The sequence below is a fragment of the Eschscholzia californica genome, unplaced genomic scaffold (genome assembly GCF_041429995.1).
Source record: "Eschscholzia californica isolate CP2 unplaced genomic scaffold, dmEscCali1.0.p SCAF_6, whole genome shotgun sequence".
NCBI classification, from domain to species: Eukaryota; Viridiplantae; Streptophyta; class Magnoliopsida; order Ranunculales; family Papaveraceae; genus Eschscholzia; species Eschscholzia californica.
Window position 1 is genome coordinate 20,524,340 of NW_028238483.1, and position 13,221 is coordinate 20,537,560.

General features: G+C 36.3%; 1 protein-coding gene across 1 annotated transcript; it reads right to left on the minus strand.

Annotated features, from left to right (window-relative positions):
• Positions 1 to 610: 610 nt before the first annotated feature.
• LOC147532339 (receptor homology region, transmembrane domain- and RING domain-containing protein 2-like) lies at positions 611 to 6,400 on the minus strand. Its single transcript, XM_086646278.1, has 4 exons — positions 5,792 to 6,400; positions 5,464 to 5,694; positions 2,241 to 2,645; positions 611 to 1,751 (listed from the first exon to the last, which is right to left on the minus strand). The coding sequence occupies exons 1-4, from the start codon at positions 5,940 to 5,942 to the stop codon at positions 1,144 to 1,146; spliced, it is 1,395 nt and encodes a 464-aa protein (XP_086502404.1). The 5' UTR covers positions 5,943 to 6,400; the 3' UTR covers positions 611 to 1,143.
• Between the last annotated feature and the right edge of the window lie 6,821 nt (positions 6,401 to 13,221).

Below are 13,221 nucleotides of genomic sequence, written 5' to 3' on the forward strand. Positions count from 1 at the left end.
TTTACTGAATGATGATGAAAAAGAAATTTTTCAAATTTGATTAATAAACTTCGATTTTTTTTATTTTCAATTTGCAAATCGAATTTACAAGATCTGCAACCCGAGATTACATTACGCAAAGCTTGCAATTTACATGTTGCAAATTTAACTTGTAGAAAAAACGAAAGAAAATATCATATTCTTTCTGTGTCTCTTTTTTTTCTAAAAGAAATGTCGAAAGTAGATCTTGTAAGAAAGCTAATGTCCTTTCTAAATATATATATTGCATATTGGATTAGAACCAATTGGATGAAGTAGAGAGCAAAGAAAAAGTTCAAATTCTTTTGGATATCAGGATCAAATATGTAAAATGAAATTTTCTTTTTCTTTTGTTGAAGAATGTAAAATGAATTCAAGTGCATCAAATAATAGTAAGCCCTACATTTCCAAGTACTAATTTTAGCTCAAACTCTCAATCATCTTTCCTTCAGACACCCTCCATTCTCAACTAGGATTCTACACACCGAAAAACTGAAAACACAGGAGAAAGTAAAATACTTTTGTGCTTCAAACGAAATACTCTTGTTAAGGAGCCAGACCAATGTTTATAACTTGGAATATTCAACTATCATTTCAAGTCCCAAATACTATAATCATTGGATTAACATTTGCAATCCTATAATGGTTTTATACATATATCTCTCCAAATAAGCAAATATTTACAGCAACGATTGTAGCCTAACAGTATGCATCTAGGGCAAATTGCCGCAAATCAGACGTTACAATAAAAAGGGAATGTTCTCAGTTACAAGAAATGATTTACTATTGAAGGGTTTCTCAGCTATGCCTGTTTTTGGGTCAATGCCGAACAAAGAAAAACAAGAAATAGGAGAAAGGGAAAAAAAGTACAACATCAATGACAAACCCACACAGAATTCTGAAGAAAGTTAATTGCACAATTCTGAGATAATAACACAATTATAATGTATTTTAATACCTTTTCCCGCATCAAACAAGCGCCAATCAACAGAATTGATGAAACTCGGGCGAAATAATATCACAAAGGGAGCTCCACCTTTTTATGCATTTCTTGAACAAGGTATCAGGGCACCTATGTTCTGTTTACATCAGTCACTATGGATTTAACAGCGAGTCCTTTCAAGCTCACCCACCACCCCCAAGTGGTTGAGCAAACTCAACACCGGGAAGAGAATGAGTTGAAGCGAATGGAGAAATACTTGCTGCCGATGCACTATAATTAAGAAGGCATGGATGCCGACTGGACGACCCAATATAACTGGGAGACGCGTTGCTTGGACTAGCAACATATGGAGATATGTATCTTGAATTGAAAGATGAGAGAGAAGGGTAGCCCAAGGAATGGGAAGAAAGTAAGTGTGAGGGTATTGATCTTTGGGAAGAAGCAAACCGAAGATCGGTCGAGCTTCTGCTTGGACTTATTACCGCTGGTGAATTGCGGTAAGATCTATGCGACTGCGGAAAATATGAACTACTAGCCATAGAGTTACCACGAGAAACTGATGGGGAATGTAACGGTGATCCATGACTTATTTGTATGGCAGATGATGCTATTGATGATCTAAAGGACGAAGCTATAGAAGACGAAGAAAGAGAAGATGCACCTGATGAAAGTAAAGGAGTTCGTTCCGATGCTGGAAGATAGCCAGTGCTTGTCTTTGCATCTCGCTTGCAAACGGGACAAAATGTTCTCCACGTTGTAAGCCAAGCATCCACACAAACAGAGTGAAATTCTGTCAAAGTTCCATAAGAAATTAGAGCACACAAACTGACTTATCAACTAAGACATAAACAAAAGCTCGGAAAAAAACATTGACCTATATAGGCAGTAAGGCAATTATGGACCGTTTGGTATTCGGTGAAGTATTGGGAACATCAGAGTCCAAGATATGATTACATTATCTTTTTTAAGTGCAAACATATCAAGTTAGTCTACATGAATTCTGCAGAAGTTGGGGTGGATATCTGTAAACATGTTTAAAATGTCAAGTATTGGCACCATATCTTGCAAATTCATGCGGGCTTACTATGCATTGTTTCATACATTAGCAATAAAATAATCGCCTCCGAAGTACCAAAGGACACGTGATTTTTTGCAAAATTTACAAAATACCAAGCGGAGTATCTGTAGGCTTGTAGGTTGTCAATGTGAAAACTAAATAGCAAATTAGAATTCAAAAACAATGTCGATCACAAAAAAACATTGGAGAAAAAATACGTACTGTGACGACATGGCAGTACTCTGAGCTTCTCTCCAACGGAATAGTCCTCAAGACATATGGCACATGTAGCTGAAGTACTACTTTCTTCTAAAACAGATGTGAAAATCAGGCTGGGCATGGCTTTTACCAAACGGCTGCTCATTCCATGGAACTCACGAACATTAGAAGCTCGTGGCATTTCTCTTCTCATACGATGTCTACGAACAAAGAAACAAGTAGCCAGCACAGCAGACATGGCGAGTAGGGAAATGAAAGAAATAGCCATTATAGACCACGCCGAGTTCTCAAAGTTGGCCGAGAGCCATATCTCTGTACTGGAAAAGGCAGCATACATTTTAAGTATTTCACCAGCTCGTTTGCTTACAAACACAGCATGTATTTTGATTCCTGATGAGCTTCCTGCCACTGCAATTCCCAATATCATGCAACAAAAGTACGGGTCAATATCACATTACATGTTAATAAGTTTCGAGATGAACAAAAAAAGTCACTTATTTCTACCTACGAATCTAGAGTCGACGTCTATTAGGAGAAAGAAAAGCAAATTTTTAAGAGTTTTGTAGGTGATTAACGTTTTACAGTAGTATAGATGCAAATCCTAAGAGAGCAAAATCATGTCATATACACTGATTGTAAACAGAAAGAAACAAATTAGTTGCATACAACAGTTCAGAATGAAAAACTAAGCATAGCCATACTTCAAGTGTACATTATGTAAAAGCAACCATAGAAATGTCTGCCACAAGGGAATATGATTACCCCCGTTGAAATTAGAAGTTCAGGTACCCTTGAAGGAATACACATTAACAACTTGTAGACTATTTTTATAGAGAAAACTCATTACACATGCAGGCACCGCAGTGCCAAGATTTTATAACTCCTAATGCTGGGACGAACTTTGAGCTTCACCATGTATTTAATAGCATGGTATCTTCTGTAGTGTTACAGGCCTAGAAAACAACCACTTCGTTCAGTTCCAACTTCCAGGAGCATAGTGCATATTTCTTCATTCTAATGACACCTTTAGATTGCTCCTCTATCACAACAAAGATATATGACCATAAACATTAAATTCACTTCACACATTCAAAGATGAAATGCATCCTGGTATTTAGTGCAATGTAAACTTGGTATGAGTGTGAGGAACCTCCATAAGCTACGCTTCTAAAGGGTCCAAGGAGAATGCGAAAATGCAAATCAAACCTTCAAGAAAGCATCCAATATTTGGACTATCCTTGTAAACAATCATCAGTAGATCCTCAGCCACTACATCAAGTTCTCTCGATACAAAGGCCTCATCGTCTCAGACAACTGGAAGACTATATTAGATAATCAAGATTCAACAATATATCGCGACACGTGACTCAGAATAAAGATTTTTCTCTCAGATTCTTAGTTCCAGTTCCAATATATTGTAAGGGTTGACAGTCCAGACCTTCTCTTACAACCCGAAATGGTGGAAATGTAGTGTTATCCATGACACTGCTAGTACTTTCCTTAGACTAATCGTGACAACGGTCGAGATATTGCGAAAACCTCTTTATTATGCTTTCAAAATATAGCGATTGTCCGAGGGTCCCTACTTCGATCAGGAATATCTTTCTGAACAAGGACAGATAGTTCTTCCAACAAAATCTGCACATAACAATGATTTCCCAAGAAAAACCTCTACTAGTCTCAATACAACCTCCACAATTTTTCTTAGTTGCTTCAACTTATTAAAGAAAATAAGCATCTCCATATGAAATAAAAATTGTAGACAACTACATTAAATTCATTAATAGAGACACTCTTATATCCCAAAGAAGTTTGTTTCCAAAAAGTGGTCTTCATACTCTTCACCAGCAAGCTAATCTTGCTATTAATAAAGTAGATAATTCTACAAACAAGTGCCAAGTAAGTTTTCCTAAGTTCGGAAACCAGTAAGGAGTAGTCTACCTTACCCTGATACAGAAACATAACCCAAAGTTATTCATTAATATAGGCAACCCAGTCAGTAAAGGAGATGAAGTATCTTATATTAGAGACTCTGAATAGAAAAACCATCAAGAATCGTTTACCAAAATAATGATGATCCCTTCCGATCAATCCCAATTGTGTTCCTCTGATTATTCAAGTCGGCAAGTCTGACGTGGTCATGTAAAACAAATAGAACCAACGACTAGAGGGGTTTTCGTCATATCATAATACCATAGGTACCTTTACAAAGGTAAGAGCCACATATGTATAAACACCACCCAACCAATCAGGTGGGAACCTAAAGTATCATTAGAATCGCTGAACACAAAAAACCTATAGAGAATCACTCAAAACCACCGAATATGGTACTTGAGTTTCTCTGAGTACCAAGAGAGAAAAGAAGTAGAATAGAATAACAGATAAGGTTTGAAAAGGTCAGGAACAATATGGTAAACCATTAACAAGGGTCTTTATCACACCATAGCAAAGATAAGATTAAGATATGTTTAGACAGATATAGATGTTTATTGGTCCCTTAGTCATATACACAGAAAAGTGACCTCATGACCCTGATATTATTTTTCTTTTTATGCAACTGCCTCACTTGGATTACACTAGAGCTGTCCTTTGATTAGAGACCACACACCTAATTCACCTCTTGGACACTAAAAGACACTAAATAAACTACTAAGATTGCATAATTTGCAATTTGCAAATTGCAATTAAATACAAAACCGCAAACCTACCTGCGACGTTCATATATAATTGTTCTTAGTCCAGAACAGTTTACTAGTAATGATCTTATGTCACATATTCTGCAAAGTGGGCACCCTTTGTTTTTACGGATTATTAAAATCAACTATATAACTCATTAACAACGATAAATGAACAAACCCATTTTCTACCTTGTAATGCATGATTTTATCAATCCGAAAATCAGTTGGAGTACATAGTTACATAAAACATTAGTGATGAGAGAACTAGCAATGCAAGGTAATCCCTACAAACTAATTAAAATAGACAGACAAATCAATTATCATAAAAGTAGTAAAACTTGCCAAGTCAAAGTCACTAAAATCTACAAACATGAATTTCAAGCAAGTTGAATCTACATATGTAGTCAAATTCTTTTCTCACACTACTTCAATAATATCATAAACTCCTTCTATTGTTTGCATTTTTTGGAAGCTATAGAACTAAATACTAGTATCATTTAAAGATAAAATCAACTAATACTAAGTTTTGTGAAGGGGAAGAAATATACTTGCAACCAGAGCATCATCTTCTACATCATCATAAACAATAGCAGCTTTAAACCCTGAATTTTGGGCCTTTCTAACTTTATCCTCAAAAGTACATCCTCCTCTAACTATCAACACAAAAGGAAGAAGCAAATCTTCAGTTTGATTAATTTTATTCTTCAATGGCGAGCACCCATCAAGTGGTTCAGCAACATACAATCTCCCATGTTCACCAGATGTCTCAATCGATGGAGCTGAACAAAATCAAACTCAAAATAAGAAATTCATCATAAAAATCACAAATTTCAATCAGAAAACAAAGAAAAATCTGAGTATTTGTGTTTAATTTACCGAAGTTAGCTTCGAAATCATCAAATGAGAAACTAACATTGCCTGAAATCAAGACTACTTTAGCTTTGACAGTAGGAATCAAGAAGAGAGAGAAACACATATACAACAGACAAAGTAATAATAACACTGATACTCTTCTGAACTTCTCCATTACAATAAAACACAACACGGAAAACCTGATAAATTTTTCTAAATCTCAAACCCTAAACAAATCCGAAAACTATGCCCTAAATCCTCTCGTTCATCGATTTTCTTTTGTAATCAAAACATCAGCTTCCATATTCTTCTCAAGTTTCAAATCATTTAGAAATCTTTGATTCGATTTCGAAAATGGAAATTTAGGTGAATTAGGGTTTCAGGGAAATATTGATTTCCTTGAAAGAAGTGTTAGGAAATTGGGTATAGATCGAAGGAAATTACGAGCTAATCATATTGGGGTTTTCTCTCTCTCTCTCTAGAAATAGAAAGAAACTAGTAGAGAGAGTAGTATAAAACTTTTCTCTCTCTAAATTCTCATCTCGTCATTGGTTTTGTTTTGTGTTTATCTTCTTCACCGCCAAACACCCCCCTATGGGAATTTTTAATATTTTTTAAAATTGCATGGAAGGATAGTATTTTTCTACTATATTCGGATCAGCTTATCTGTGGGGTCATTGACAGATGAATTTAAGTTGGATTATGAAAACTAATGGCTGTCTTTGTTCACTCCCATTTGATTTGAGTTTATATTACCTACACTAATAAGTTTCCATTAGTGGTTGTGGATATTGGTGTACATGGGAATGTCTACTCCGTCTTATTGGTTGAGGACATTTGAGTATCCACCAATTATCTATCAATGTCTACGAATATCCAGTGTCAAGTGACTAGGAAGGTCAATCAGAAAAGAGTTCTGACTCTAAAATCAACCAAGTCAGTCATGGTCACAACGTTGGTGTGGATCTTGGTGTAGTAAGGCAGGTGTGCGGAAATAAGCTCGACCCTTATGCCTATTCGGCCTCAAGACACAAGAAGACGAATTCGGGTCAAGGTTTACCACCTAAAGCCCTGCCTTGCCCTGACCTAAGGTTCAGGCGAAGAAATCAATGAGATATAAGTAACGTGAAAGGATAAAACTCACCAGAAAGCCAACTTTTCATATGATACCTCCCTACAAAATCGGCAAGAGAAACTATTAAGTACGAAAGATATGCAAACACGAAAACTTATCCTTCTTACGGCTGTCAAAGCATGGTCTCATTTAAGTCGATGATTCATCAGTGCATCATCTCGGCCAATCTTCATAGTCGGTCAATTGAGCCTACACAAAAGGCAACATGTTCGCCCTAATCAATCATGCAAGGTTCCATTTCCAGACTTTGAATTCAATTTTTTAACTACAAAAACACCATATTGACTTGCATGTCGGAGTGATTTCTGAGTTTTTTGCAGCTTATGTTCTAGAATCACGAAGAGAAGTTCATTGTTTGCTTCACTTAATCTTCATATCCTGAGTGATAACCTAAAAACTATATTTATACATCATTAAATTGGCGCTAGAAGAAGGGGTTGACTCAAGCAAAAAATCTTCAACGTTTGATGCCTCGAACCATAAAACCCTTGATTCCTAGTAGACTCTATGTTTCCTGTCGAAAGCTATCTCAAACCTACCATGTATACGAAGGGAAATTGGCGGTCGAGGGAACAGGTCCTGAATAAGAAACAGGAAGTCCGTTGAAAGCTTCACCGACAACGGATGCCACTACAATCGAAGTGGGAGATCATGTGATGCATGAAGCGGAATTTGGGATAATGAAGAGGTAAAGGAATCAAACCGGAGCTCAGAAACCGAAGTAGTCGAGCCAGGGCGGAGCACTACGACAAAGGCTGACACAAAACCAAACGGCGATGGCAACCCAATGATGAAGGAAGCAGAGGCAGATCCTACAGAGGAGCCGACAAAACCGCGAACCTCACTATACCCGTCAAATTGGAAGCTGGCCTCTGAGGGAACACATATTGAAAGTACCCTCTCCTAAGAAGAGAGGTAGGAATTGATCCAATTCTTAAAAAACCTTCGTCACATCTTCTGACATATAACGGTTCGTGTATTAAAAGTGGATTGTTGGCTCTTTCTATCCTTCTACATCATAGGTGCTCTGTGTGGATTGTTCTGAGCTCGGGAGAACTGAGTTCACTTTTCAGGTGATCACTCATTTGGATCTTTGGTCAAGCCAGGGCTTAGGTCGGGTGCATGGATCCACCTTCGACCTAGCCTCTAGGAAACATGAACTTCAAGGTGCCAAACTATTTTCTACAGACCTCCCATATTGTTCTCAGATCCAAAACAAAACTTTTACCAGAGTTGATCTACCTTTTCTTCTTTGGCTTGTCTTTAAGCCAAAACAAGGTTCAAGGCGTCTAAAATACTCATGCCGACCTCCCATGACAGGGTACATGTGATAGGGCTTTGTTTGATCCACCACTTGATGATTGTCATGCGTTTCGGCCGTATGCATTATAATCAATGTATTGACTTGTTGACTTTGTCCTATCTGACCAATATTTTCCCAACAAATAGACTACAGGGTCCCTAGAGCATTGATGAGTCATGAAATGTCTCATCTAAGTCGTTTAACTTATGCAAATTAGTCCATTTCGAGACTTTATTATAATAAAATAATTGGTTCGTTTGATTAGGTGTCTTTTACGTAGTTAAGTGGGAAAAACGACTAAAACGGGAGAAAGATACTCGAAGGGCGTTTCGGTCATTGAGAGCCAAGGGTATTCTGGTAAATTTGACCAAGATCAGTAGATGGGTGAAAATGAAAGTCAAATTGGAGTCCGGCGAGCAAATTAGCCAAAGTCAAAGTTGGAACCAAACAAAGTTGACTAGAGGGACACATTCAGGACATATTTGGGCATGCGAGATGCCTTAAGACGTGGCCCGATCGAGAAGCACAGAGCACATTTATTCCATAGTGCGAGATACGCGGAATCACCATTGGAGGGCGCGATCCAGCGCAACGCGGAAAACCCTAACATCCAACCACCGCGCGACATACCCTCCTAGACTCGTGAAATCCCGAGATCCAATGGGCACCAGCTGTTGTCGCACCAACAATCGGTAACCCGCGCTCCATTATAGCTCGTGTTCTTAAACACGCGTTTTGTTCATCTCGATGCTACATAACCTTCATGTTCCCACACCCCATGACCGTCTAGATCCGTGACATAGCAATCCGACAGTTCCTGAAGCATGTCGCAACTTATGCCCGTGCTACCCGCTACAAGGTAGCCCGCGAATTTCACCAGCCAAACCTTAGCCGCCTCCTATCGATCTCTTTTCATTTCTTTGAAGGTTTGTACCCTATTTAATACCTCTTTCCCCCTCATTAACACCTAGACAAAAATTCCTCTCATTCTTACTTTTCTCTTCTAACCCTGAATCCATCTTCCTCTAGGCACCTTCGTCTATTCTTCCTAATTTATATCACTTGTAATTTCTACATCTAATTTCTATTTTTAAATTCTTTTCTAAAATTTCTTCTTCTCCCATTTCTTTTTTAAATCTCTCTTCTCTCATCCTCTCAATTACTAAAAGAGGCTATCACTTAATTTTGAGAATATTTTTTAGCACAATTGGAGCAGATATTGAGTATCAACATGGAGCTACGAACTCGAATCTAGTGGTGATTTCTTTTCCTTTTTATCTCTTGTATTTTCATTTATTTTGTAGTATCAATGAATATTTCCTTAAATTCTATATATAGTTTATTCTTCATCTGGGGTTGTAGATGAAACCTATATTGGGTCTTTTTGAGACATGTTATAATCTTTTGATTTTACTTTAATGTCTACAAATACATGATTATAAAACAGTTTTATCAAGAATATCTTCCAGAATTTAAATAGTTTATTATATTAAATTTCGAGTTATAACAAAAGAGGTTTAGTTGATTAATTGTTTGTGTTAGAAAGTAAATTTATGTGATGGATTCTAAAATCCTGGACCTTTTGTCATTTTGCTCCCACCCTCTTTATTTTGTTTTTGTTTTCTTATTAAAAATATTTCAAAACAAATCAATTTAAATAAAAGAATCAAATTCTAAATCTAAGCAAAGTTATTTGTCTTTGATGATCGTCTTCGGTATTACCGAATTTTATTATTACTTGACGTTCGTATACTTGCGGGTCGAAACTCTTTTTGAGCCTATCAAGCATCTCTAATAGGAGACTCGATTTCTAAAACTTAGAGCATCTCCAATGCAACACTCAAACTCTAAATCTTAGTGTGCCACATCGGATTTTTTAGAGTTTTTCTTCAAAATCCATCTCCAATGCAACACTTAACGTGGATCTCTAAACTGAGGTGGCGGTAGTTTTTTTAGAGATCCTTAAGAGGACACTCTAAATTTAGAGTGCCCTCTTGAAGATCTCTAAGTGCCACAAAAGCAAATCAATTAATCTTATACTAAAATATAGGTTTTTAGAGTTGCTTATAAGTGTTGCATTGGAGAAGGCTTTTCAATAGAATATCTATAAATAGCCAACTAGGAAAGAAACTACTTAGAGATCCATTTTTCACACTTGACACATAAGATTTTTAGAGTTTTTCAGTGTCACAAGAACTTTTAAAGCTCAATGATGATTTGGAATAGTTATCTTATATTATCCTTAACATAACATTCTAAATCTAGAGTGTCACGTAACAACCCAACCAAAATGTGAGAGCCTTCAAACAAAATACAAGTGTTTGTTTATCTTCTTCTAAATCATTCCTCATATTAACCCGAACTAGTATTGTAAGCAACAAATATTTCTTATAAATACTCAACTAGTTGCAGCTAATTTAGTATGCTTCGAAATTAGCGAAACAAAGTTTGAAGTTAAATATTTCAATCTACTTTCTTTATTATTTTCGAACGTTGATTTCTAAGTGTACATAAGTATTCATCAAAAAAAAAGTGTACATAAGTAGTAGATTCCGATACATTCTTTTTTTTTTTTGCAAAGATTGTATTTTCAGCCATTAAGATTCTTGCTACGGGAGTACTACCAAATATAGAAAATTAGATTTTGCGCAATCAATATCCCAGTTGAATTTTAGTCAGAGTATATAGCCAAATAATATCCAAGTTGAATTTTAGGCGAAGTATATTGCCAAACATAATTCAGATAGAGAGAGATACAACCCTTCTTAGAGCATCTCCAATGCAACACTCAAACTCTAAAACTTAGAGTGTCATATATGATGTTTTCGAGATTTTGCTTAAAAACCATCTCCAATGCAAAACTTAATTCGGATCTTTAAATTGAGGTGGCGGTAGTTATTTTAGAGATCTTTAAGAGGACACTCTAAATTTAGAGTGCCCTCTTGAGGATCTCTAAGTGTCACATAAGCAAATCGGTTAGTTTGATAGTTAAAATATAAGCTTTAGAGTTTCTCTTGAGTGTTTTACTAGAGTGTCTCTAAATAGCCAATTAGGAAAGAGACAATTTAGAGACCCAATTTTCACACTTGACACCTATGTTTTTTAGAGATTTTCTTGAGTGTTGCATTGGAGATGCTTTTATCCCTGAATTTTGCCTGGCCACACGTACCTTGCCCCACATTTTGACCTTGATTTTCCAAGTCTTTATACCAGACCTTCTGTCTACAAATTAAGTAGAATAGATGGGGTAATGGAGTGAAATGGGTGGCGGTGGGGGGTTAATAAACCTAAAAATTATTGTTTTTACCTACCATAAGTACACTCATTTACTATGAGGTGGACCACTTATTAACTTCCCATTACTGCATTGTCCAACTAAAGGGGGGATTTTTCTTCCATATTCTTAGGCACACCCAGTTTTGCTTTGAATGGCAAGGTCTTTCTTGACCAAAGATGGACCTGAAATCAACTAACCTAGGTTGATTTAAACTTATTTTCCACCTCAATTAAAAGAGGGGAGGTCCTTATTATTGTCTTTTCTTTTCTATTTGTACTACTCTGTTAGTATCTCTCAGTCTGTCACTCAAAATTGATATAGGGAATGTGAAGAATAAGATAAGGCTGGCTCTTAGATTTTATTTTTTTGATGAAATAAACTAACGTTACAAAAAACACAACAATACAAGATCTCTAGTGTAAACTAGAAATAAAAAAGGGTAAAATATTCCAAATTTTTCTATGTCCATATCCACGACCCCATTTAGCGAGTGCATCCGCCTGAGCATTGCAGTCTCTAGGAACAAAGGTGAACATTATGCTCGTGAATTTATCTTTGAGGTTCATAACTTGTTGCATGATTCTTTGTGATTGCCAATGAAGCCCTACGCTTGTTCCGTTGATGAACAGTATTAATGTTTGATTGTCACTCTCTACATGCACGTGGGTCATTGTTCAATTGTATAGCCCATAAAAGGCTAGACAGAATAACCAAGCTTTCGCCTTCTTCCGCGTTCTGTCAACGTACTGAGTCAGCAGCTGCTATGACAAAATTTACTTCTTCATCTCGAATGATGCATCCTATCCCGGCCGGTTCAGTGAATATAGAAAATGAGGCATCGACGTTTAACTTGAGGAATAGTGTCGATGGAGGTCTCCATATTTGTTGCTTAGTTTTTCCCCTGCAATTGTTAGTAATTCTAGTCTCAATCTTGAGTGGAGTGGTCGAGGTATTGTTGATCCTCTCTATCATTTGTCCAGATTTTGCTTATTCGTGGAGAAACAAATACTTTCTATATAGATGGGCCGATTTAGCGACTAACTAATATAAGCCTAAAAAAGAAAACCACAATCCTATAGTTTTTTTGAGTTATTTTCTTTTCATCCTCCTAGTTTGTGACCAGCTTCTTTTTTGGCCCCCTATTTTTTCATAAATTCAAATTTGACCTCCTATTTTCAAGTAAATACGGTAACTACCCTTCCTAATTTCAAACTGAAAATATCAAAAAAAATATTAAAAATATGAAAAAAAAAATCCGGATAGTTGCGGCATTTACTTAAAAATAGGTGAGGTGGAAATATCTCTTCTTTTAATATTTTTATATTAAAATTAGGAAGGGTAGTTATGACATTTACGTGAAAATAGGGGGCCAAATTTGAATTTATGAAAAATAGGGGGTTCAAAAGGAAGCTGGTCACAAAGTAGGGGGTCAAAAAGGAAATAAGTCTTTCTTTTTGATCTCGAACTTGGTCCATTAGTTGACTAGTGGATCTCACTAAAAAAAAGTTGACTAGTGGAGAAGTAAGAGAAAAAATTAGAAAAGATTTACGGGACAGTCGGAAGTCGGAACTATTAGATCTTCTGATTTTCTCAGATTTCAAAATAATTTAACAAAAATGATAAAAGATTTCATCCGATGGCTTGACCTAGCATAGAAAAACTCTTTATTAGAGACTCTTTATGGGAAGAAGTCTAAAGAATTCAATCACCATGCATCTTCAAAAAGTAAGAGAAAAATA